The sequence below is a fragment of the Macrotis lagotis genome, chromosome 1 (genome assembly GCF_037893015.1).
Source record: "Macrotis lagotis isolate mMagLag1 chromosome 1, bilby.v1.9.chrom.fasta, whole genome shotgun sequence".
Taxonomy (NCBI): domain Eukaryota; kingdom Metazoa; phylum Chordata; class Mammalia; order Peramelemorphia; family Peramelidae; genus Macrotis; species Macrotis lagotis.
In genome coordinates, this window is record NC_133658.1 from 765,936,997 (window position 1) to 765,961,722 (window position 24,726).

General features: G+C 37.8%; 1 protein-coding gene across 5 annotated transcripts in view; it reads left to right on the forward strand.

The window, feature by feature from the left end:
* Positions 1 to 13,128, forward strand: part of AMOTL1 (angiomotin like 1) — a 214,382-nt gene extending 201,254 nt beyond the window's left edge. For all 5 annotated transcript variants that reach the window (XM_074216484.1, XM_074216486.1, XM_074216487.1 and 2 more), the window contains 5 exons: positions 982 to 1,172; positions 4,190 to 4,315; positions 6,661 to 6,887; positions 10,818 to 11,111; positions 12,935 to 13,128. In XM_074216484.1, coding sequence (XP_074072585.1) covers positions 982 to 1,172; positions 4,190 to 4,315; positions 6,661 to 6,887; positions 10,818 to 11,111; positions 12,935 to 13,041 — 945 coding nt within the window. In that variant the 3' untranslated portion in view covers positions 13,042 to 13,128. The remainder of the gene's footprint in view (positions 1 to 981; positions 1,173 to 4,189; positions 4,316 to 6,660; positions 6,888 to 10,817; positions 11,112 to 12,934) is intronic.
* Positions 13,129 to 24,726: the final 11,598 nt, after the last annotated feature.

Below are 24,726 nucleotides of genomic sequence, written 5' to 3' on the forward strand. Positions count from 1 at the left end.
TAAGGGAATCACATTATTAAAGGAATTCTTAAGAAAAGTTAGTCTGGCAAAAGTATGTGAAAAAGGCTGTACTCAAGGCGGGATAGTATAGTATTTTAAGCTGATAGTAATGAGAATGAATAGGAAGGAAAGGATACTAGAAAAATTTTGAGAAAAATTCAGAAAAAATATCAGGACTTACTGATAGGCCATGAAGGGGAAAAAGGTAAAGGAAAGAAGTTGAAGAGATAAAATTTCTTCCATTCCTAGATCAATAGCGGAATAGACCACATAGTGGGGCAAGGAAGAGTTAATCCTATCCAGTTCCCTTATTTTTACAGATGATGAAACTTAGCCCAGGAGTGGTTCAGAGACTTGCTCCAGGTTTCATAAAAAATATGTGGCAGAGCCAGGATTTAAATGCATGTCCTTTTTTTTTTTTTTTTTTTTTTTTTTGCAAGGCAAACGGGGTTAAGTAGCTTGCCCAAGGCCACACAGCTAGGTAATTATTAAGTGTCTGAGACCAGATTTGAACCCAGGTACTCCTTAATCCAGGGCTGGTGCTTTATCCACTACACCATCTAGCCACCCCCTAAATGCATGTCCTTTTGATTCTACTGCACCATTATGGTTTTACCATTGAGAAAAGAAACAGCACTGTACAATAGGAAGAGCCCTGACTCTGGAGACAAAAGATCTGGATTCACATCCTACCTACATCTAATGCATTCTACTTGTGAAACCTTAATCTACCTGAACTTTGGTTTTGGTTTCTTCATTTGTAAAATGAGAGGGGTGAATTAGATGACCTTTAAGTTCCCCTCCCTCTCTAGAGTTCTATGGTCTTATGATCCCAAACCAGGAAAGGGAATTTTTATGTGAGGGAGCATAATGAATATGAGTTGGCACAGGTCTCTGTGAGTGACTGACATAGAAAGAAGTAATGTACCTTCCCTGGAGTACATTTGAACATCAAAATTATTATTTCCTTCTCCTCTCCAGAGACATGGAAATGGCCAGCCAGGAAACATGGCAGACCACAATGCCCCGGCACTTATGGAGCTTGTAAGGGAGAAGGAAGAAAGGATTTTGGCTCTGGAAGCTGACATGACCAAGTGGGAACAGAAGTACCTGGAGGAGAGTACTATTCGACATTTTGCCATGAATGCTGCTGCCACTGCAGCAGCTGAGAGGTAAGACCCCATTATTTTTGATGTCATAAGTAGAAGTTGACTTTGGATGCCAAGTTCACAGAATCATTAAAGATTAAACTCAGATAACCTCCCATAGAAGTAAATAAAATATTCTGCTGATACAGTGAAAAGAGTTGACAGAGTTACTACTAGTTTTCTTACCCAAAGACTATATTTATTTCACTGTTCTAAGATAACATTAAATCATGATATCTCACTTTTTCTTAGTATCTCCTGGCACTATATTAACAGTGTCTAGAATATAGTAAGCACATAATAAATGTTTGTTGTGTTATAGATTGATCTCTCTGCACCAGCAAATCCCAGTGTAGCAGTATTAATCTTTGTCATTCTATCCCATTGCACATTTGATCCCAAAGTTTGCTTGGTCTTCTCTTGATTATCCAAAGAAATGAACAGGAACCAGTAGAGCATCTAATGTAAAATGGCAAACAACCCAAATAACTTTGGTTTTAGGGTGTTTTTTTATCTGGGTTTGAACATGGGTGTATCTGACATGTTTGGAATTCAACAAAACTTTAATTAACCAAAATCATGAAACTGTGGCATACTGGTGGCTAGAACAATGAACTTAATGTTAAGACCTTCCAGTGAATCCTGCCTCAGACATTGTGCCACCCCATTACCTTCATGATCCAATAGAAAATCCCTGTTTGGTTCTTAAAGCTCTTTGTAACCTGATGCTTTCCTACCTTTCTAGTCTTCTTAATTCTTCATTTGCCTCTAGTCTAGATACCTCCCTCCCAACTCTGGGGATTCTGACTGATTCTCCCATGCCTGAAATTCTCTTTCCTCTCATCTCTTGGTTTCCTTCAAGTCTCAGCTCAGAATTCCTCTTTGCAAGAAGCCTTTCCCCACTCCTCCTTTATGCTATTTACATTTCCTCTGAGATTATCTCCAATTTAGGCAGTATATGTCTTCTTTGTACCTACTGATTTACATATTATCTTCTCCATTAGACTATGAGCTCCTTAAGGGAAGAGGGTATTTTTATCATTCTTTGACTTGTCTGTTTATCTTTTTATTTGACTCTGGGTGAGTCTCTTAACCTCTGTCAGCCTTAGGTTGAAAAACCGAGAGAGGGCTGTAATGTGAGATAAGATGAGAAAAACAAGATTTTGGAAGCACTTGAATATAAGACTATAAGGGGTAATATTGGGATTAGAGAGGAGGTGACCTATAAGGGAAGACATTGCAAAGACAGAATTAATAAGACTTTTCAACTGACTGAATGAGGGGATTGAGAGAGGCAAGAGTCAAAGATGAACAAGGATTAAGTTGAGAAAGATGCTGGTACCCTGATAGGAATATTAAAGTAAAGGGGAATGATAGTGAAGAATTCAGTTTGAAACATGGTAAATTTGGGGCACCATCGAGCCAGAGAGGAAGTTGTAACTTCCAGAATCTTCATATTGAAAGGAACCTCTTAGGTCATTTAATTCAATATAAAATAAAAAAAATATTTTTTTACTGTCTATCCACTCAACAAGTGTTCTTACAACAAGTTGAAGACTTAAACGGAATGGGGAACAGCCTCTAGAGATAGGATATTACATTTTGGTGTAGCTCGAATTGTTAAGATAATTTTCCTCACATCTTTGTTCCTTCATAGTTTCTACTTATTGTACCTAGTGTTCCAATCTGGGACTAAGCAGGACAAGCCAAAACCTTCTTCTTGGTGACAATCTTTCAGATCTTGTTGTGATTGAGGAATGCCTCAAAATTTTTAAAGAACATATAAAAGTATAGCCTCATAGCTCTTCTGTGAGTCTTCCAAGAGACTCTTTTTTGTGAGTCTCCCAAGGCTAGTTGGGCCTGAACCAATAGAGACTAAAACTGAAGGCACAAAAGCCTCATAATAGCCCATTATTTCTTTGGTCAGTCTTATGAACTTGATGGTGTTTCTTTTTCCTTTAATGAATGCTAGATGGGAGGGCATTTTATTAGCCAATTAAGAGGTTCTTGTACTCTTTGCTTAAGTACAGAATTAAGGAATTTTTGGTGAGATGCCCAGGAATGAGATAATATCATAATACCTTATGTTTTTAAAGAGTTTTATAGTTTACAAAGTACTTTAATAGATATTATCTCTATTGATCTTTTCAAGGACCCTGTGAGGGACAGAAGTATACATTGATAAAAATGTTATTATAAGTGACTTGGAAAAAGATGCAGATGGCATGTTTATTGAATTTGTAGATGAAATAAAGCTGATTGAGATAGATGGCAGAGTCAAGTGATCAAAAAGATGTCAATAGGCTGGAAGATTGGGTTGAATCTAATAAATTGAAATTTAATGGGAATAATTGTATCACTTTACACAAGCACAAAATGAGGAGACCTGGTTAGACAGCAGTTCTTATGAGAAACATATAGGATGAGTATAAGGTATAAACCCATAATCCTTGCTATTCAGAAGGATGAGGTTGGTGGATCAATAGAATTTGAAAAGTCTGGTGCCAATAAGGTGAGCTTTCAGGAATATGGAACCACCAAGTTGCTTAAGCCAGGCAAAACATGTTGGAAATGCAAAAGATCAAAGTTTCCATGCTGATCAGTGTTGGGATTGGATTTGGAGGTGACTGCTAGACTTCCAACTTGGGTGAGATAGTAAGAAGTAGTCTCAAAAAAAGGAGGAAGAAGTAGGAGGAGAAGGAAAAAGAGGAGGAGGAGGAGGAGGAGGAAGAGGAGGAGTAGGAGAAGAACATCAGGAAAGGAAAAGAAAATAATGATAGTACCATCACTACTTACTCCCACCAGATTAATGTGAAGAAAATACTTTTTGAGTCTTAAAACTCAATATAAACATGTATTATTTATATTAAAACTTATCATTCATTATGTAGATGGAAGTGGAGGTATTTTGTCAGCCAGCTGGGGTAGAGCTCTCTACCTGTGATGTTAGCAGGAGCTGATATCTGCTGACATTGAAAGATCAGGTTTCTCATTTTTCATGAAGCCATGCAGAATAATGAAAGAGTGTGTTTTGTTGGCAGGGATGCTACAATCATCAACCACTCCAGGAATGGCAGCTACAGTGAAAGTTCCCTGGAGGTCCGCATCTGGCAGGAGGAGGAAGAAGTTGTGCAAGCCAATAGGAGATGCCAGGATATGGAATACACGTAAGAGAACTGCTGCTTAGTTCTTCCCATGTGGCTCTCACCATTTGTCTCAAGAACCACAGAAATTTCCTTTTTCATCTTTTAATATGTAGTGATTTTTTAAATATCATTATCTCTTCTAACTTCTCTTCACAAATAAGTAAAGTCAAGAAAAACAAATCATTCCATTGGGCATGTTTGAAAACGTTTGCCTCATTCTCAGCTCTCTGACAAGGGTCCAGAAATGACCTGTGTGATGGAGATCCCTGATCCTACTTGCACTTGAGTTATTATGCAGGTCTGTTACATGCTCAATTGCTCCAAGGTCCTAAAAGAAGGTTTTCCAATAAGCAGTTTTGAGTAACATTGAGTTGGTGCTTTTGAGTGAGAAAAGGAAGCACCTAGAGAGAGAAGGAAGATTTAGCTATTTATTATACACCAAGGGAAGGTTGGTACATGTAGCTTCTAAATAGCTATATAATTTTATGTCCAAATCCATCTTTAAACTTAGGTTGCATTAACAAGAGCTATGCTCTGCAGCTATTAATCTGTCTTTCTCTAATGTCACTGAAGATTGGAGTTGGGGTGGAGAGTAGAGTGGGATTGGAGGATGTGGAAATTATTTCATAATATCACAGACCATAAGAGCAGGAAGAAATCTGGAAGCTCAACTAGGTCACTATCTTCCTCTATGTTATTCTCTCCCCATTCTCCCCCCCCCCCTTGTTTTAAAGATGAGAAATTTGAGTCTCCAAGAACTTGAGTAATATAAGTCATCCAACCTCAGTGATTATAGAACCAGGACCAGACCTGGAGTGCCTGAATCCCAGTGGGTTTTTCACCCTCTACAATACTTTATATTTACTTGCTGTAATGGGCTCTAAAGGTCTAGGTCACTTTAACCACCCTTGAGATACAGATACTTGGTGCTTCTGGCCAATCATTGTCACATAGAAAAATCCTTATTAGTTGCTGTGACCCCTCAATTCAACAGAAATAATTCAATCAATAAGTCAGTCAGTAAACATTTATTAAGTGCCTCCTATATGCCAGCAATTGTGAAAGTGAAAATGTTTCTCTATCAAGGAACTGAACAACATGTACATATATGAGATATATACAATACAAATACAAAATAGTTGCAGGGTGATTTTGGGCAATGAAGGAAGGCACGAGCAGATTGGGGCAACTAGGTGGCACAGTGGATAGAGTACTGGGTCTGGGATTAGAAGAACCTGAGTTCAAATTCTGCCTCAGATACTTAATAGCTGTGTGACCCTGAGCAAGTCAATTAATCCTGTTGCATCAGTTTCCTCATCTGTAAAATGAGCTGGAGACAGAAATGGCAAACCACTCCAATATCTTTGCCAAGAAAACCTCAAATGGAGGCATAAAGAGTTAGATACAATTGAAATGACTAAACTACAACAACTAACAGAGGGAATCAGAAAAAGTTTTGTGTTGAAAGTGGCTCTTCAGCAGAGCTTTGAGGGAAACCAAGGATTTGAAAAACAAAATTATGGAAGGATTTATTAATCCCTAGCTGTGTGCAGAGTACTGAGCTTGGTGCAGTGAAATAAAGGGTATAAATAAGACATGATTGCTGTTTTCATAAGATCATAGACTTTAGTCTCATCTAGGTAAATCTGCTTATTTTGAAGTTGAGTACATGAAGTTTATAATCTAATAGAAAGAGGTAGTACATCAGGATGATAGCTAGAGTATAAAAGAATACAGGGTTGATATATTACAAAGGGATAAAAATTATTACTATCTAGAACCTTCCTGAAAGTGATGGTATTTGTGTTAGACTTTAAGGGCTAGCGAGATGTTCAATAAAGAAGGTGTGCAAAACAATTATTTTCAGTACAAATATTGATATTAGCCACAGGTAGAAGGTAGGGAAGGGTGAACTGTTTATGGGGGGAAGATATAATAAATAAATAAATGTTGTTGGACCAACTTCCCTGATATTCTTGAGGCTCTTAGATAAAGACATCACTTGGGGAAGCAAGTTCTGGTGTTAGATCCATTAGGTGAGTAATTTCAGTGTAGAAGTCATGATAATTAAACTAGAATGAATAGTTAACCCCAGATACATACAAGGAGGACACATTAATGAAACTTCAATGATGATCTTCGCTGATGATCTCATGGATCAGATCAAGGTTTGAGATAGATTGGTACAGACACTTTGCCTGCTCCTGCAGCTTACAATTTTACTTTGAAGGTGATACCAGTAATTCTATCAGTTTATTTTGAAAGTGGTACCATAACTCCACCAACTCCACCAAACAATTTCTTTGTTGGGATATGTGAAAATTCTGTCTATAACCTAAGGTGTTTTGCCCTTGCTCTTTCCTCAGCATAAAAAATCTCCATGCCAAAATCATAGAGAAAGATGCCATGATTAAGGTCCTTCAGCAGCGATCTAGGAAGGATGCGGGAAAAACAGATGCCTCCAGCTTACGTCCGGCTCGCTCTGTCCCATCAATTGCTGCAGCTACTGGTACACACTCTCGCCAAACATCTCTTACCAGCAACCAGTTGGTTGAGGAAAAGAAGGAGGAGAGAACCTGGAAAGGGAGCATTGGTAAGTTTAATGCCTTCTAATATAATGTGGACTGAACAACTGGTCATAGTGGAAATATTCATCAGTCCAGTGAGAAGTATTTTAATAACTGTGTTTACTATTTACATAACTGTGCCAAATATATACCAGACACCATGCTTAAGAAAGTACTGTGGATCCAAAAGATGACAATATTTGCCTACTTAATGTACCTACTGTTTGCTAGAAACTGTTAATAGAAACAATAGCAAAAACTGTTCTCTAAGTGCTCCTAATCTAATGGAAGAGAAGCTATGTCAACAATTGTATATGAACAGGAAAAATTAGAGGAAAGAATTGAACATGAATGGGGATCGAGAGAGACTACTTAGAAGAAGCAGGATTTCAACTGAGACTTAAAGGAAGCCAGAAGGCTAGAGATGAGGAAGAAGAGTATTCCAAGTGAGGAGGACAGCCCATGAAAATGCATGGTTATCAAGAGAGGGAGTGTCTTGTATGAGAACTTCTGAGAGGCAGGACAATTAAATGGAAAAAGATGGAAGGATGGAGACCTGCATTTTATAACAACATGGCACCACTTATCAGATGAGACTTTGGACGATTCATTTAACTTTGCTTCTTCTGTTATGGTGTATCTCACAGGTGAAGAGCAAAAATAATAATAATAATAATAATAATAAAATAATAATAATAATAATAATAATAATAATAGATTTCAATGTCTTTTGAAAAGGGAAATGTGCCATAGACCTAGAAGATACTCCATCCTTTCCTAATGTGTTGCAGTCTTTTAGCCTTTAGTAGACAGCTTCATGAATTGCACTGTCCCAATGCATTTCTCCATTCCTAGCCAGGCTTCTGGTTGATAATTCCCTTGGTCCTTTCTTAAGCTGGTTTTCATCAAGCAGACACACAAGTCCACACACAACTCAAACACCTTTCATCTTTGTGGGCCATGTCAGAAGTTGCATTCCACTGACACAACCTTTGAGGGCATGGGGTCACTTCTACACCATGATGTGATATGAGAGGAGGAAATCAGTGGATGTTAAGTAGGGCAGGATTTCATGAAGGCTCTGTGAGATAGGCACTAAGAGACTCATAGATTTAGCACCAAAAAGATATATTAGATGTCATCTTAGCCAGCTTCCTCTTTTACAGATTAGGAAATAAGGTCATTTATTTAGGTTCACTCCAAGTCAATAAACATTTATTAAGCACCTACATTATACAATAATTAATAAAAAGAAAGACAGTCCTTATTCTTGATAAATTTTAATTCTAAAAGGGAAGAAAACACATAGAAAAGGCAGAAGGCCGGAATGGAGTGGTACAGGACCCAGTACAGACCATCTTGTTCCATAAATTTGAAACTAGGCAGCAGCTGCAAAATGAAATGATCTTGAGAGGCCCAGTTCTGACTCATCCAAGGTCACCCAAGTTGTAAATACTCAACTTGAAATTCAAACTTGTATTCCATGACTCCCAAGTTCAGTGGTCTCCCCACTGGAGTTCCTGGCAGAAATGCCTAGATTTGAGGTTAAAAATTAGAGTTTAAGGAAGTCTAGAAATAGTTTTGTCATAGGTATAATCTAGACATCTTTTCCTTCCAGAATTTCTCTGCTCTTCAGCCCTTGCTGAATTTCTAAAGCAGCTAGTGGTGGGGTAAGATGGGAAAATCCTTTGAGATTCTCCTTAGGAGCAGTTTGTATTCTGTGTGATGCTTTCCCTTGGTGCTGAAGATAGGAGTGGGGGGAGGGCTGAGCCTGTGGGAAAGGGATGGGGATTCTGAATCTAGGAACATTAGAAAATTCTGACTGCCTAGTGCTGGGAGTTGGGAGAGGCAGGAGTTAAGAATATAAGGGAATATGAAGAATAAGAAGTCTGGTGATCAAAGCTACCCAGCCAGGATCTCTGTTTGAAGTCCCTCTACAGTCTTGTCTCAGCAGCCCCCTACCCTCAAAGGAAATTGACTTCAAAGAAGTTTTGTGGACAACAGCTGTGCTCATCAAAGACCCCTTCTAGGGCAATTGTGCTTCCACTCCCCCCACCCCACCCCAGATAGAGAGGTTTTCTGGAGGACCCAAGGAAAAAGAAGCATGATTAAGGCCAGCTGGAAATGTGTCAAAAGGAGGCCAGCCTGAAGTCAGTTTATGACATCTAGATATTTATCTTCTGCCTGCCTAACCTCTCCTCTTCCAACCTCCTAAGCATTGAATAGACCTGCCACCAAAACAGATTCACCTAGAATCATAAAGTTGAAAAGAATCTCCAAAGTCTCCTAGTCTAGCCTTTTACTTGAACAAAACACCCCTCTACACTCTCCCCATGAACCTATGATCTCTATGTAAAGACCTTCATTAAGAAAAGGAATTCCAAAAGCTCATTTCTTTTTGGATAACTGGTCATTAGAAAGGTTTGGGGGCTTTCTTCCTATTTCTGCCTTCAGGAATGACTAGGTACATAGAGCCATGTCAATTCAGGGCCCTAAGAAACCTATCTTGATTGACTTTATAAGGCAGTAGATGGAAAATCATAACATAAAATTATGATTTGTAGAAGAGATTTAGACAAGTTTCCTAATTATCCTAGCAAAACTGAGACATCCCTGGTTTGGGATAATTAACCAGAGCAAAATCTTGAGCAGGCTCCTCTTTAAACCAAAGGGTCTAGTTACATGAAATCTCTAAGTCACTCTTTGGGATGCTTTGGGGAAAAGGATATGTAAACCTGGCTGATGTAGGTGTTTTATGAATTACATAAACTAAGATAAAGGAAAGCAGGGAGAAGTGGTGTGACTCTGGATTCAAAAGAACTGGGTTCAGATCTTTTTCCCAGGCCCTCTTACAACTAGTACCTTTCCTCTGTGATTATAGTTAAATTATCCCAGTGAGTATCTTGCTTTTATATCAGTTGTTTATATGTTGTTCCCCCATTAGACTGAATTTCTTGAAGGCCTTAGGGACTGTCTTTGCCTTTTTGCCCCAGTTATTAATACAATGCCTAATCAATATTTTACTTTATTTTGATCTCTTTTACCTATTCCCTGTGTGGCCCTGGACTTAACCCTTGCATCTCACTTTCTTCATCAATAAAACGATTGCACTAGATTGCTTCTGAGGTCTCTTCAAGCTCTAAATCTATGCTCCTATGATTAATAGCACTTAAGGTTTAGGTTTAGGTTTAGGTATAAGCCTCAGCACTTCTTTGGAGATAGAATTTCCTAAATGAGAAATCCCCCACACTAGAAACTTCCACAGCTGACTCAGGGGTTTCTCCTTTAAAAAAAATTAGCCCTTCTTTAGCCATTCTTCTCAGGAATTACTCATGTACCCTTGTCTTGCTTCTTGGTGTCCTGTCTTAGGACAAGATCTTCAACAGTCCAACTTTGCTTGGAAATATGTGAAAATAAGGAGACCTTCATGTTTAGGGCAACCCATTTCCCTTCTCTACCACTATAGTCTTAGACATTGTCTGGGGGAGATATAGTCAAGGAAGGCAGACTAGCTCCTTATGAGCACTGATAACTTTGTTCAATCTTAGATGCCCAGGGCATCCCCATCTCATTGGGGTTGCTCTGTTGTTGCCTTCCTTCCCACACCAAGGTAAATAAAAATGTACCTCTTCTTCCTTCATCTCCTAACTAATCTGGCAAACCAATCATTGACTTGAGATCAATGTCTTAATAGTTTGATTTCAATAAGGGTTTACAGGAGATCATAAAGTCACAGCCAAGGAATTATTTATGAGGAGGATTTCTGAAACAGCAGCAGGTTAGTAGAAGAAATGTTTGTAACCATTGGACGCATCACCTATGAGGGAGGCCAGCTTTCATAAGACAGTACCAGCAGCAAGCTTATTATCTGTGTCCTTTAGCTAAGAAGGAAAATCTTACTCAAGTTTAATAAAGAAACTTGTGATTCTGAAAGATGTTTCTTTTCTTATACTCAGGGTTGCTATTGGGAAAGGAGCATCATGACCACGCTTCTACTCCCTTGCTGCCAACTCCTCCTCCCCTGCCTCCACCAGTGGCCTCATCTCTGTCCCCAGCAGCTTCCATGGTTCTGGTTGGCAGCTCCCATGCCAAAACAGGCAGCAAAGACAGCAGTACCCAGACTGACAAGAGCTCTGACCTCTTCTGGTCCAGTATGGCTACTTTCCCTAGTCGTGGCAAGCTGAGCACTACCCCTTCAAACAGCCCCATCTTGAAACACACAGGGGCCAAGGGGACTGGAGAAAAGTTGGGTGAGTGTTTTTCTTCTTGTAGGTTCTGGACTTTTCTATCCAGGAAGGGGAAGAGGACAGAGAGAAAAGGTTGAGTCCCAGGTGGGGAAGACGTGTAGGCTTGGAGACTTCTGATGCTCAGTTTGTCTTTAATTATTCTTAAACTTAATTCCCTCCCAAATGATGGAAAACAAAATGTCTTTGAGCAAAAAACAAAACAAAACAGTGATGTAGTAGATCAAGTAGTAGACCAGAAGTGGGGAACATTTCTGCCAAGTGACATTTGGATATTTATAACATCATCAAATATTTAATTAATTCACCTCATAAAAGCTCCTAGATTTATTGAATTTCAAGTCCCACCTGCCTTGGCAGCAACAGACCAATATAGTCAGATATTCCACAAACTAGTTTCCCCACCCCTGTCCTAGACTCAGCACCAGGAAGACCCAGGTTCAGATTCTGCTTCTGGCTCTGATATACACAGGCTATTGCACACTTGAGTTAAAGGGTTTAAGTTTTGGGGGTTCTGACCCTGAGGTGTCAAATACAGAATGGATGTAGCCCACAACATTCCCAAATGCAATCCTAACCAAATTAAAATGTAGTTCTGATCCAAATTTAACATATTAATATAATGATAAAAATGAAGTATAGCATATAAACATCTGTGGTTTTCTAAATCCACATGTGGTCTGCTGGATGGCCTTATGTATTATATAGTGATCTCAGTTTCTATTAGAATTTAACACCATTTCTGTGGGAAACTCTCAAAGACTATAACTTAAATAGAAGGTTCCAACCTCATTTGGTAGAGGGAATTCACTCACCTGGAAGTACTCCTACACCAGAGGTGTCAAACTTGTAATTCCATTGAGAACCAGGACAATGTTAACAAAGTGAATAAAAATACAATATAGATAATATTAATTTATAATTTTCTACATCAATATGCTGCAGTCATGAATCAGTTTCTATTTGAGTTTGACATCATTGCCCTATACAAATGAAATCACAGATCCAGTTCCTATCCCAATGAAGGGGACAATGTTTCTCCCTATGATGCTTGGAACATAATAGTTGTTATGATTGTAGATTTTGGAAGAGATTTCTCAGGAGATGTAAGCCTTTCTTTATCAGCATTTCCTGAACATTCAGTAGCTACAGAAGTATGCTATTCATTGCCAAAGTCAAGGGAAGGCTGCCTTTTTTGGATGTAAAGAGTGTGACCTTCTGGGTGGAGGTAGAGGGAGGACAAATTTTTGCAGCTTTTATTCGAGAAAAAATGAAATCTATGTTCATTCAAAATATACTAATGGTGCTTTATTCTTGTTCTAAACAATAGAATCCCTTAGCTTTGAGGTAGTTATTTAAGCATAAGAGAGATCCTTGGAGTAATCTGGCTCAAAATGTATGTGCTATGGGGGAAGCTAGGTGGCACAGTGGATAGAGCACCAGCCCTGGAGTCAGGAGTACCTGAGTTCAAATCTGGATCAGACACTTAATAATTACCTAGCTGTGTGGCCTTGGGCAAGTCACTGAACCCCATTGCCTAGCAAAAAAAAAAAACCCAAAATGTATGTGCTGTGGTGGAGAGGGGAGGGAGGTCATTTAAAGCAAAAGATAAACAGGCACAGTGAAAGGAGCAAGAGTCACATGCTTACATCCCACTTATAAACTTGAGGACATGTTTAGAAGGGGTGTTTACAATATTAAGACTTCTAAGACTGGATTTTCTTTTGATGAATCGGCTATTATAGACATAGTATATATCAGTATATTTATGTAGTATGTAGAAATGTATGTATGTGTATCTATGTATATATTTTTCTTTCTTTTGGCAGAGACCTCTCCCAACCAGGGGAAGCCACCTGATAACAAAGGTCGAGTCAGCAGTTTGCTTCATAAACCTGAGTTTCCTGATGGAGAGATGATGGAAGTTCTCATCTAAGAGTTGCTCTCTCCCCCAGGGATCTTCCAATGGAATTATTTTGATACCTAAGAAAAGTGTTTTAGGGCAAAGAAAGGGGGATGGGAGAAAGAGAAGGTAGGTGGGATTTCAAGAACAATTCAAAAGGATTTCTCATTCTAAAAACACAATTTTTTAATGGTAGATGGAAACAGGAGAACTACATGACTAAAGATGAATAAAAGTACTCTGGATTGTTGCAAAGAAAGGGAAAAGAGAAGATAAGTATGGATTTGAAAAGGAATTTAGCAGAAAATAGAAAGCAAGTTTTTCAGTTTTTGTTTTTGTTTTTCATAGAAAAGGTATCTCTTGGCAAGGATCTGTTCAGAACTCACTCTCTGATTAAGCTTCCAAATTGTTTTTTCTTTGAAAGCCCTATATTCCTTTTTGCGTATTTTTTATAAAGAAAAAAAATGTTTAGCCATCACTAAAACCCATCCTGACTTTACATAATGTGCCTGAACCATCATCAGGGCTTCCTGTGAAGGGTTATGAGCATGTTGGTGTGGGTGTGAGTAAGTACAATTTGATGTCGACAGGGAGGTGGGATATTGGAAAGGGATGGCAGCCACTTAAGCAATCACTTGCCTGATCCAGATTTCCAGGAGATTTGAGCAACCTCTTTTTTTCCCCTCCCATCCTAGATTCAGCAATGTCTTCCAAGAAGGTTGTGCTCCTTGGGCTTTTGGTGCTCTCTTCATTTTAAGAATTCACACTTGTTTCTTAGAGTTAGGATTTCAAAAGTGAGGTCATCTCTAGTTGTCCTGGTGTTATCTTGACACACTGGACCCAGATAACTCCAGAGGAGAAAGTGAGGCTAGGAACTTTGCATAACTTTCCCTCACTTAAGTCCAATTCACTTGCAATTCATGGCTTCACATCCTTGATGTCTTGTCCTCTTTGAAAACAATGGACAAGCAACAAGGATTTCAAAGAGCATCATCTTAAGTATTCTAATTACTCGTTCAGTGCTCAATAATGAAGTAGTGGCTTTCTAAAGTCATATTCTATTTGTCTTGATTTTCTCTCCACCCCATATGATAACTCATTCTGACTGTGAAACTCTAGTTAAACCTTGTTGAAGTAAGATATACCATTGATGATATGACTTTTTTTTCATTAAAAGAATGGCACTGCTTTTTCACTAGCTCACATGGCCTCTTTTAGAAGGAGTTTATTTGTTCTTATCCAACCCATTATTCAAATTTCTCCAGTTAAGAAGAGGGGAAAAGTGGGTCCTTCACAATAAGGCTTTAATAAACTCAGTGATGGTTTGAAAAGTTAGCCCAGTTCCTCAGAAGCTACCTTGTTCAAGATGTCTTGTACTTGTGGACTCAGAAATATCTTCCCATAGATAAAGATGCTTCCTCACCCTCATGATTATTAATGAGCAACAAATTCTTTGGTAGAATATAGCCAGCTGTTGGCTTCCCTTTTCTTAGTATGTACTCATTAACTCACTCATAGGGGCATTTTAATATTCTTCTGATCAGCCTTTCCTAGACAAGACAGGGAGAACATTGAATCTAAAAACAGATAATATATTAGTGAGTTATTATTTCTCTTGGAGGAGAAAGAGTCAAAGTGACATTGTATGTTTCTTCGGTCTCATTTTGGTTTCTTTTAAAGTTTAAAAAGTTCCATGTTAGAGGTTGGGCCTTGGTTTAAAGTTACATCTCCAAAATGACTCCAAATTAGTCAATAAATATTATTTATTAAGCACCAAATAGGCATTTATTTACATTCTAACTACCACTAACTTGATCGTGGAAAAGTCATCTTTTTCTTTTTGGGTCTCACTTTCCTTTTTTGTAAACTGAGTGGATTGAACTAAATTTTATCATTTCATCTCATTCATTCTACTTTTTTCCTAGTGTTTTTTCCTTCCCATGGTCACCTAGAAAAAAAAATGTGCTTCCCACTTGTCTGGTCAGTTTTTTTTTTTTCAGGCAAGTTTTTGGAATTTAGCTGATGTATGGATTTTAGCTTCCCCCAGAACATGAGCTCACAAGCTGAGCAGATAAAAGTAATGAGGGAGTTTTCATTTGAACAAGGAAGGAAAAAAAGGAAGGAAAAACATCATTTACTTTTGACTCAGAATGAACGTTTTCTTCATTTTCATTTTTGCAACCTGCCCTCTGTTCAAGGGATCATAGAAGGCAAGTTGGTGAATAGGAAATAACTGTTTCCATTAGGAACTCTCCTCTTAGCTCTTTCATTGTGAAATCCGGGACTTTTAGAATGGGGTGGAGAATAGATTAGAAGCATGAGGTGCAAAATGAATGTCCCCATGGTGCGGTTAGGTGGCTCAGTGGATAGAGTACCGGCCCTGGAGTCAGGAGTACCTGAGTTCAAATCCAGCCTCAGACACTTAATAATTACGTGGATGTGTGGCCTTGGGCAAGCCACTTAACCACACTGCCTTGCAAAAACTAAAAAAAAATGTCCACATCCTCATCTCTGTTTCATTTCACTGCATTGGCGACAGAATTAAGCTAAGGGCAACTACCTCTGTAGATACAGATCTTTAGCACCCATCAGTATTCAGGAAACACATGATCTCCTTGAAGGAAAGGTATTACCTCATATTATCCCACCTCTAGTAACACAGAAAATTGATCTGAATGTTCAGAACTGAAATCCTCTGTTTCTGTCATTAGCTGTCACAGGTGAGAAATGTCCATTAACATCAATAATTCTCTAATAAACAGTGTTAACATAAGAAAGTGCTTTCTGCAACTATACTTGAATTGACTAGAACAGAAGATTTTTCCATTAACATATTCAGCAGATTTAAGGCTTTATCAGAGAACACCACTGGGAATGTTATTGGAGTAGAAAAATTAATGACATGCCAAGAATTGAATGCCAAGAAATTCTTTATATACTTAATGAAATATTGATTTCATTGACAACAATGAATGAATTAACTATAGTGAAATCCTGGCAAATTATTTTGCTTCTGTGGGCCTCAGTTTCTTTATCTGTAAAATTAGGAGATTGGACTAGATGATACCTTCCAACTCATCAAAAAAAAAACTGTAATTAGTGTGTGCAAAGGACATTTTAGGGGTAATACCAAAAATTGTACATTGATAGAAATCCTCTTGACACTAGAGTCTGAGAAGGAACTAAAAGCAGAAGATTCTCGCTGCCCCCACCTCTGCAAATAGAAATAAAAGACTTTAATTTCTTAACCTGAAAGAATTTCTTCATTTCACTTCAGTTCTTGCTCTTCTAAATTTCCCAGATGTTAGTTAACCCAGACAGTGGAAAGTACCAAGTTTAGCCTATCCTAAATGTGCTTCCAAAGTAGGAAATCATTCATTTGAGGTGTATCAACTTATTTGCAGAAAAATGTAAGATGGTGAGCCTTTTTCTTCTTAAGAATGAGGCTGTGAGGGTCAGAAGTGAGCAGTTGCCCTTTGGAGTCTATCATTGTTCATAAACTTCAGAAAAGTTTGATTTGAACTGGGAGACTAGATGTTGAGAATGAATTCTGGTCTTAATACAAAGAAGATCTTGTGACCAGTCATGCAGGGGAACCTCCCTCCTGAATCTCAGGTGTCAGGGAATAAAACTTCTTGAGTGGTTCCTGGGTAAACTACAATGCTTCCATCTAAGCATCTGCATTCTTGTGGCCAATCTCACCTGTGTTTTATCATCGAGACTATGAGTTACATATATCTATGATGGCCAAAGCACAAATCCTTATGCAGAATTCTAATTGGATTCTGGTTGTTTGGAGATAATAAAGGGAGAGAGGAAGGAGGACTGATTATCTTTGGGTTCCCCAATGTAAATGCTCACCAGGAACCTAGAGATTCCTACCACAGCCCAATAAAGTGTATAAGAAGGAAGTGATGAAGCTAATGGATTAATAATCAAGTAGGTCAGAGATGCTTGCTTTACACAGCAGAGAACAGCAAGCCAAGAGATATGTTTTCTAGTACCACAGTCTTGTTAATTCTATGCATTTATTTTTTGTCTGTACCTACAAAACATTTTTCTTTCACTATGGTTTTAAACTACTTTTTATCAAAGGAGTGGTATGTCTATAGCAAGAGAAATCCCTTGGACACTCAACGTTTCCAGACAGACTGTGTAATATATACATCTTCTTTTTTACCACTTCACGTCCTGCCTCCAAACATGAGGTGACTTAATATATGTTTTGTAAACTTTTTTTTCTTTCTTCATGAAGAAATCTAAATGTTTCAAAATGTGTGTGTATAGTGCGTGAACTGTTTAAAGTGTTTGTATCTGCAAAAGTGTGAACTTCCTGGGAAATGAATTATTTAGCAAGTTACCAAGAAATGGCCAGCAGGGAGATGACGATGGCTAGCATTTTAGTAAGTGGATTTCTTCAAAGAAATGGTGAAAATGTTCCTTTTACAAGTTTCTTTCTTTTTATAGTAGTTATACCCTTTTCTCTTCTAAATATTTAATGGTGTACATATACATGTATATATGTAAGTGCATATATACAAGGGATATATCAAGTGATATGACTAAAAATATTATTTTTAGTGAATACACCAGATCTTATACATCCAAGTGAGTGATGTACCCTTTCTACTTAGGGTACCTTACAATTATTCCATGATACTGCCATTGCTCAAAACATGTCTGGCTCGCACCTTGCCTGTGATATAGTTTTGAATATCCTCAGTGCAGGCATATTTTCCCCTTTAAAGGTAGTTTGGATTTGATTTTTGATTCCTAATCTCTTGGATAAAATAATTATGCAAATTGGATAAAACTAATTTTTTTTTGTGTGAAAAACAGTTATAACTCCCAAAGCTGATTTCCTTTTCCAGGAATCAGAATCCCTGGATTGCAAGACCTCAGAGGTAATGTAGTGCTATGTTTACTTAAACAGAAGTATTCTCCATAGCAATCCAGTGAAGTGCTCATCCAACTCTCTCTTGAAGGTGTCCTGTGATGGCCTTGTTACTGCATTGGACTGCCATTATCATTTTTGGATAGGTCTGTGTACCTCAGGATAAATTGTGATCTGGATCAGTATGGTGAATCCTCATACCAAGAATTGTACATATCGATAAAATCTTTGTCATATTTATATAATTGATAAAAAAATTATTCTTACCTCTGCCTTGGGTAATTCTTATCCATTGTTCCAAGGAAGCTAAGTCAATTGTGGTCTGGATCTTAGCTCCAAAGGGAGTTCCAAAAATGTCTTGATTAGTAGTACCACCATTCAAGAAGTACAAAGGGTTAACACTCATTTGGATGTTTGTGTTCCAGTATATTTGTTTGTTGTCTTTTTAATAAAAGGTTCCATCACCTCATGATGCCATGCATGTGTTTATATGTATATGCACACTCTGCGAATATCTGTGTATATTCATTAGTACATAAATTCAGTAGGTATTGAGCAAAACTGTTCTACGAAATGCATGTCATTTTATAATACCATTGCAGTATGCTTTTGCTGTGGGATTTTGCTACTTCGTAGAATTAAAAATACAGTTACATATAAATAAATATATTTACAGCATTTTCTTCTAGTATAAGTGCAGAAAGTTTTGCTCTCCAGCAGTGTGTTTACAAATGATTTTGCCTGAAATTTGTCCTCCTAAATAACTATTTATTACAGAATGGAAATAGGCAAATGTAAATTTCATTTACAATTTGATGATTTAGAGAAATACTCTTGGAGGTTCTTAGCATTTTCAATTCAATTGAGGTGTTTTTCCCTTTTAGAAAGAGCAGTGGTTCGTTCCCCCTAGTTGGATGAGAGAGCAAAGTCTAGAGAAAATATGATGGGTTGGAGCTTTTCCTCACCTCCGGCAATGGTTATGCATAGCACCTACTATTGTTATTCCTGCCTGCTTCATGTGTATGTGTTGTGGTGCTTTGTGAATTTGTGCTGTGTTGATTCCAGGTGACATCAGTATCTGGTTGTAAAATATTGGCATGTGATTATTAATAGTTGGTCTGTATAGAATGGGGTGTACAGTGTTGTACAGCCAGATGGGGAATGTGTACATAGGGGGAAATTCAAGCGTGTGATGTGTCCCCTGCAGCAAATATTGATATTGTTGGTCAGCCAAAGATTTTCCTATTCTTTGCTGCTTAAACTTGTGCCTTAATATTGTATATAATAAATGGATTAAATGGTCTTTTTTCCCCCCTTAGTGTTGTTGTTGGTTTTTTTTTTTTTAATAATCTTCCCCAGTGGTGATAAAGTGCTCAGTATTTATTGACTCAGATTACATTTCTCTTTTGGAAGAATTGCTACCTTTTAACTTTTGGTGGGTGAGGGGGAATACTGGACTTATATTCTCAGCCTTATTGTTATCACGAATTCTCAAAGAGGAAATTCCCTCTGCCAATATAGGTTACTTCCTGCTCTGGAACACAGAATCTTAGAGAACTGCAAGGGCACTGCAAGGTTAAATTTCTTGCCCAAGGTCAAGCAACATGTGTGTGTCTGTCTGTGTGTGTGTGTATATATATATATATATATATATATATATTTGAACTCAAACCTAAGTCTACTTGACTTCAAGACTGGCTCTTTACAATCCTGCCAGTGACCGTGAACTTCTACATTCAAAAATGTTTAATTCCTTCTTCTGCACATCTCCCCAGATTATTCATCAGGCAGCTGCTACCATAGGATGTCCAGTACCAAAAAGGAAGTGAGTCACCTAGGGTTCAGGGGTTTTCAGGTCTCAGATCTCCTTCCAGACCCCTTAGGACAAAGGAATGATCTAAGATTGTTGTTGTAGGGAGTACTGTTTCCTTTAGTATTACATGAGAAAATCTTTAAATGGCTCCTGTTTGCAAAACCTGGTTAGTGTCATTTCTTAATTGGGCACTGTTCCTGAGAATTAACAACAGACCAAGTCCTGAAAAATGGAGTGAAAAACTCCCCTGGCTTCTTGGGAACTATCAACAGATAGTTCTTTCTCTTTCATTCACAGAATCACAGGAGCACAGGAATGACCACAAAATTACAGACCAGCAGAACTGGAAGGGACCTTCAAGATCACCGAGTCCAATCCCCTTTTTTCCCCACATAAAGAACTGGAATTTATTCAAGGTCACAGTAATTGACAAAATCAGAATTCAAATCTAGATCTTGTGACTTTTTGGGAGCTAGGTGACTGTAGCCTCCTACACTGGTCTTTTACTTTACACTGTGTTTCCCCTTTGGTGAGGCTTCTTTCACATCAGGATTCTGTAATTCATCTTCAACCGAGAGGTTCTCCTGCTGGCCCTTTGTATTGCCTATGCTATCAGTAGAGCTAGCTCCCCAGGAGCTCCAACCTAAACAGTTACTTTCAGATTGCCACTTCTCCAGCCCAGTAATTGATGGTTTCAGAAGGTCTACTCTAATTGAAAACCTAAACAATTGCTAATTTTTCTTAAGGCTGTAACTAACTCCTGGTATTTCCTAGCCTCAGTCATAATGACTTGTGTTAGTGTAAGGTCCATGAATAAACTCTTCAGTTAGGAGTTGCTTGTCACAACAAAGGTGAAAAGCTAGGTAATTTGGAAGGCTGCTGGATTGTTTATGGGCAGGGCTACTAAAGTTGATCCCACTATTCTCTCCAGAAAAAAAAAATCATTGTTTCTATGACTCTCTTTCTCCTCCCATGGGAATTGAGAATATCAGGCAAGAATGTTATAGAACTCTGCCCTCTCTCTGTCCCCCTGCCCAGTAATATTCACCTCTCCCTAAGTATAGAAACCCCAAATGAAGAAAATTACATGTGATTTTTTTCAATGAATTATGGAGAAAATGAGAAATTTTCTAAGTAAAGTGTTGTATATAATGTGGTTAGCTGGTATATCCAAAATTCAAGATTTAGGTCGTTGCCTACTTGCATTTTCTAGCATAGACCCTAGAATGAAAAATCAAAAGGGAAGGAATTTCTTTCCCAAAAACAAGGTTTTTAAAGGATGAAAAGAATATTTTTTCAAATTGCTGAGTTTACAAAGTAGTTTTCAGGCTAGAATAGTAAGTGGGACATGTAGACATGATTCCTGGTGCACTGGTGTGCTTAGTCATAGTGATAAAATGTCAACATGTCTTGACTTTATCCTTGGACTATCCTTGAAGATAGTGAGAGAGAGAAAAAGGTCAGAACAAGAAAGAAATGTTAACTTAACCATTGTAATGACTGTAGAAATTTCAACTAGCATTTAGTAAACATTTACTATCTTCTATATTCTTTATCTAGATATAAAGAAAGGCAAAAAAGTAGTCTCTGGTTTTGAGGAAATATTCTAATATATGAAAATATATACATACATCATATCTTTATCTCAATCTCTTCATCTATCATCTGTATCTATATCTATCTACCTATCTATCAATCAGTCAGTCTATATGAGCAATGTAGAATTGAAGCAGCTTAAAGGAAATGTGAGATGTGTAAATTTAGAGAGCTCACCCTAGGTGTTCACATGAACTATTTCTGCCTGACCTGTGGTAGAGCATTCTGAGTTCATTATGGTCTGACATGTCACAGAGGGACACACTGTAACTTGTTTGTAACATAGTAATGTCATTTAGGTCTTTGATAACAAAGGCAGAGACTAACTAACCAACCAACCATCTACTTATCTATATTTCCTAGAAGATAATCTCAGGGGAAAGTGACTAGCAGCTAGGGAACCAAGAAAGGCCCCATCTAGAAATTTGAACTTTGTCTTGAAATCATGAAAATCAAGAGGCAAAGGTGAGGAGATTGAGTATTCTAGGAATGGAGGGAAAAAAATCAGTGCAAAGGAACAGAGATAAGAGATAGGGTATCTTCTTCAAGGAATGGAAAGTAGGCTTGTATAGCCAGAGAAGAATATTAGGAAGATTGAAATGATAGAAATATGCCAGTTTATGAAGAGTTTTCTATATCAAACAGGAGTATATTGAATCCTGAAGGAAATAGGAAGTTAAGTAAGGAGGGCAGAAAAAGAAGATGGCATGGTGACTTCACCCCTGGTAGGTGAGGAGGTGAGAAATGAGCAGAGAGCACATAGTTATATCACAGTTCTACTAACCTCCTTAAGTGCAATAACTTGTATTTTTCCCTTTTTTCTGTATCCCAAGTACTTAAAAGAGTGCCTCAAACTGGTTCTTTATCAATATTTGTTGACTTGATTTTACTGTGCTAACAAGGGAAGAGAGCATAAAGAAAAAATGATGTAGCAATTTCATAACTCTTGTGACTGCAACAAATTATTGAGGGAGAAAATATTTGAGAGCAGGAAGGGGCATAGTTTGTACATATAGAATTAGAAGAGACCTCATCCAATCTTCTCTTTTTTTAACCACCGAGAAAACTGAAACTTAGAAAAATGAACTGTCCAAGATCATAGTGTCAGAAAAAACAATCTAAAATTTTTTGCAATGAATTTCTCTTATTAAGGTCTCATTTCTCAAATATACATATACATATATATATATATGGAACTCAACCAAAATCATATAAATAAGAGCCATCCCCCAGTTAAAGGTTAAGAACAGGCAGTTTTCAGAAGAAATTAAAGTTATCAATAGTTACATGAAAAAATTCTCCCAGTCACAACTTATTAGAGAAATGCAAATGAAAACATCAATGAAGTACAATCTCACATCTGTTAGATAGGCCAACATGACAGAAATGGAAAATAACAATGCCAGATGGAATGAGGAAAAACTGGGACATTAGTTCACTGTTGGTGGAGTTGTGAACTGATCTAAGTATTCTGGAGAATAATCTGGAACTATGTGCAGAATTATAAAATCGCAACTCTTTTCCCTCAGTCATACCACTACTGAGAGCATATATAAAAGGGATCAAAGAAAAGGGAAAAATACCAATTTGGTTAAAAATACTTATAGCTGCTCTTTTTTAGTGGTAGCAAAGAATTATAATGTTTCATGTCCTTCATTCTCGAAGAAGGCCATGACATCAAGGAGGTGATACCACAACAAGCATATGAATTGGATTTGAGTGAGGGGTTTTTGTGCTAAGTCACCAGCCTCATTTTCTCATCCAGAGTCATCTGGGTCCAGTGACCAGATATGGATCAGGATGACTGAGATAGCCCTGGATAGGAGGCAATCAGGGTTAAGTGACTTGCCCAGGGTTACACAACTAGTTAGTGTTTCTGTATATGATTGTGATAGAATACTATTGTGCTATAAGAAATGATGAACAGGACAGTTTCGGAAAAACCTGGGAAATGCTTCTTATGACAAAGGAAGGTTTTCCATACCTTCTTTATGAGGGATAATCTCATCCCAAACAATTTTCCCAGGTAGTCTGAGTATGGATCAGGTCCACAACTTCATCATCAATAAATTACTTTGGAGCAACAAATCAGTTGGCTCTAGACCAACACAGATGTAGGTGACTGACACAATAGAGCACTGGACTTGTCAGGAAGATATTACAAGCCTATCTCAGACACTGCCTTGGTTATGAGAACCCAGAAAAATTATTTAACCTCTCTCAGCCTCAGTTTCCTTGTCTATAAAATGGGGGTGATAATATCAGCACCTACTTCTCAGGGTTGATATGAAGATCAAATGAGATGATATTTATTAATATTTTGCATATCTTAAAAGCACTACATTACTGATACTGATTATTATATGTTTTGTGATTCCCTTAGTTAAACTGGAAGTTCCAAGAGGGCAAGGACTATTTCTTTACCTTTGGATTCCTTTTGCTACCTTCCCCATCCCAGCATCTAACAGAGTGCTCTATCTTTTTTGTAGATTTTCTATAATTAGTTGTTCGGTAATCTTGTTTTTAGGGTGTAAGACTAAAAAAAAAGACCAAAAAGTATCCCCAGATGTTCCTGGCACAGCATTTCAGCCAAAACACTTAGGGGACATTATTTTCAGCCGCTGAGATATTCAAGGTTTACATATCTGAGGCCTATCTCTGATTCTCACAGTGTTAATAATTTTGCTCTAATTGAGCCTCCCTGACTCTGATGGCTCCCAGTCAGCATGACCTGTTTACTGTCACCCCCTCATCAACAAAGCTAACAGTGACTAAGAGATGGCCAAATTTCTCCAAATGCAGATTCAGAGTTGAGGTCTCCATCCCACAGTAATTTAAAAACAAAACAAAAAAAACTATAGGTCAACTGAAGGTGGAGAGAAATGTTGCTATTCAGAGACCCAACTATAGTTTAAAGTTTATTGGAAGCCTCTAATTCTGAATATAAGACTGTAAGGTCAGAATTGGGTTGGTTCATAGAAAATGCAAAATACCTGGTGTTAGGAGATCTATATTCTTTCATTCTTCCTAGAAGTGATTTATAATTCTTGTCATAAACATCATGTTATAAACTATGAATATAGGGGTTCTATTTTGGACAGTAAAAATATCTCCCTATACAAGTAATTCTGAAATATCTATTATATAGACAGTGCCCAATAACACTTGAATTTCTGCATAGTAACAAAAATACCATTAACTCCATAGTTTACTTCTAAGGAGGTCAAATGGTTCAAATATGGTCCTTTGAAAGTAGCTGGGAGAAATAAATATTGAGAAGTGGCCTTTCCATGGTCACATTAGCAGAACTGGGAAATGGAACAAAGAACTCTGAGTACCCATGAAATAGCCTGGCATACTATAATGCTTAGGATACTTCTGATTTCACATCTTGAATTCTCAGAGGCCTGCAATT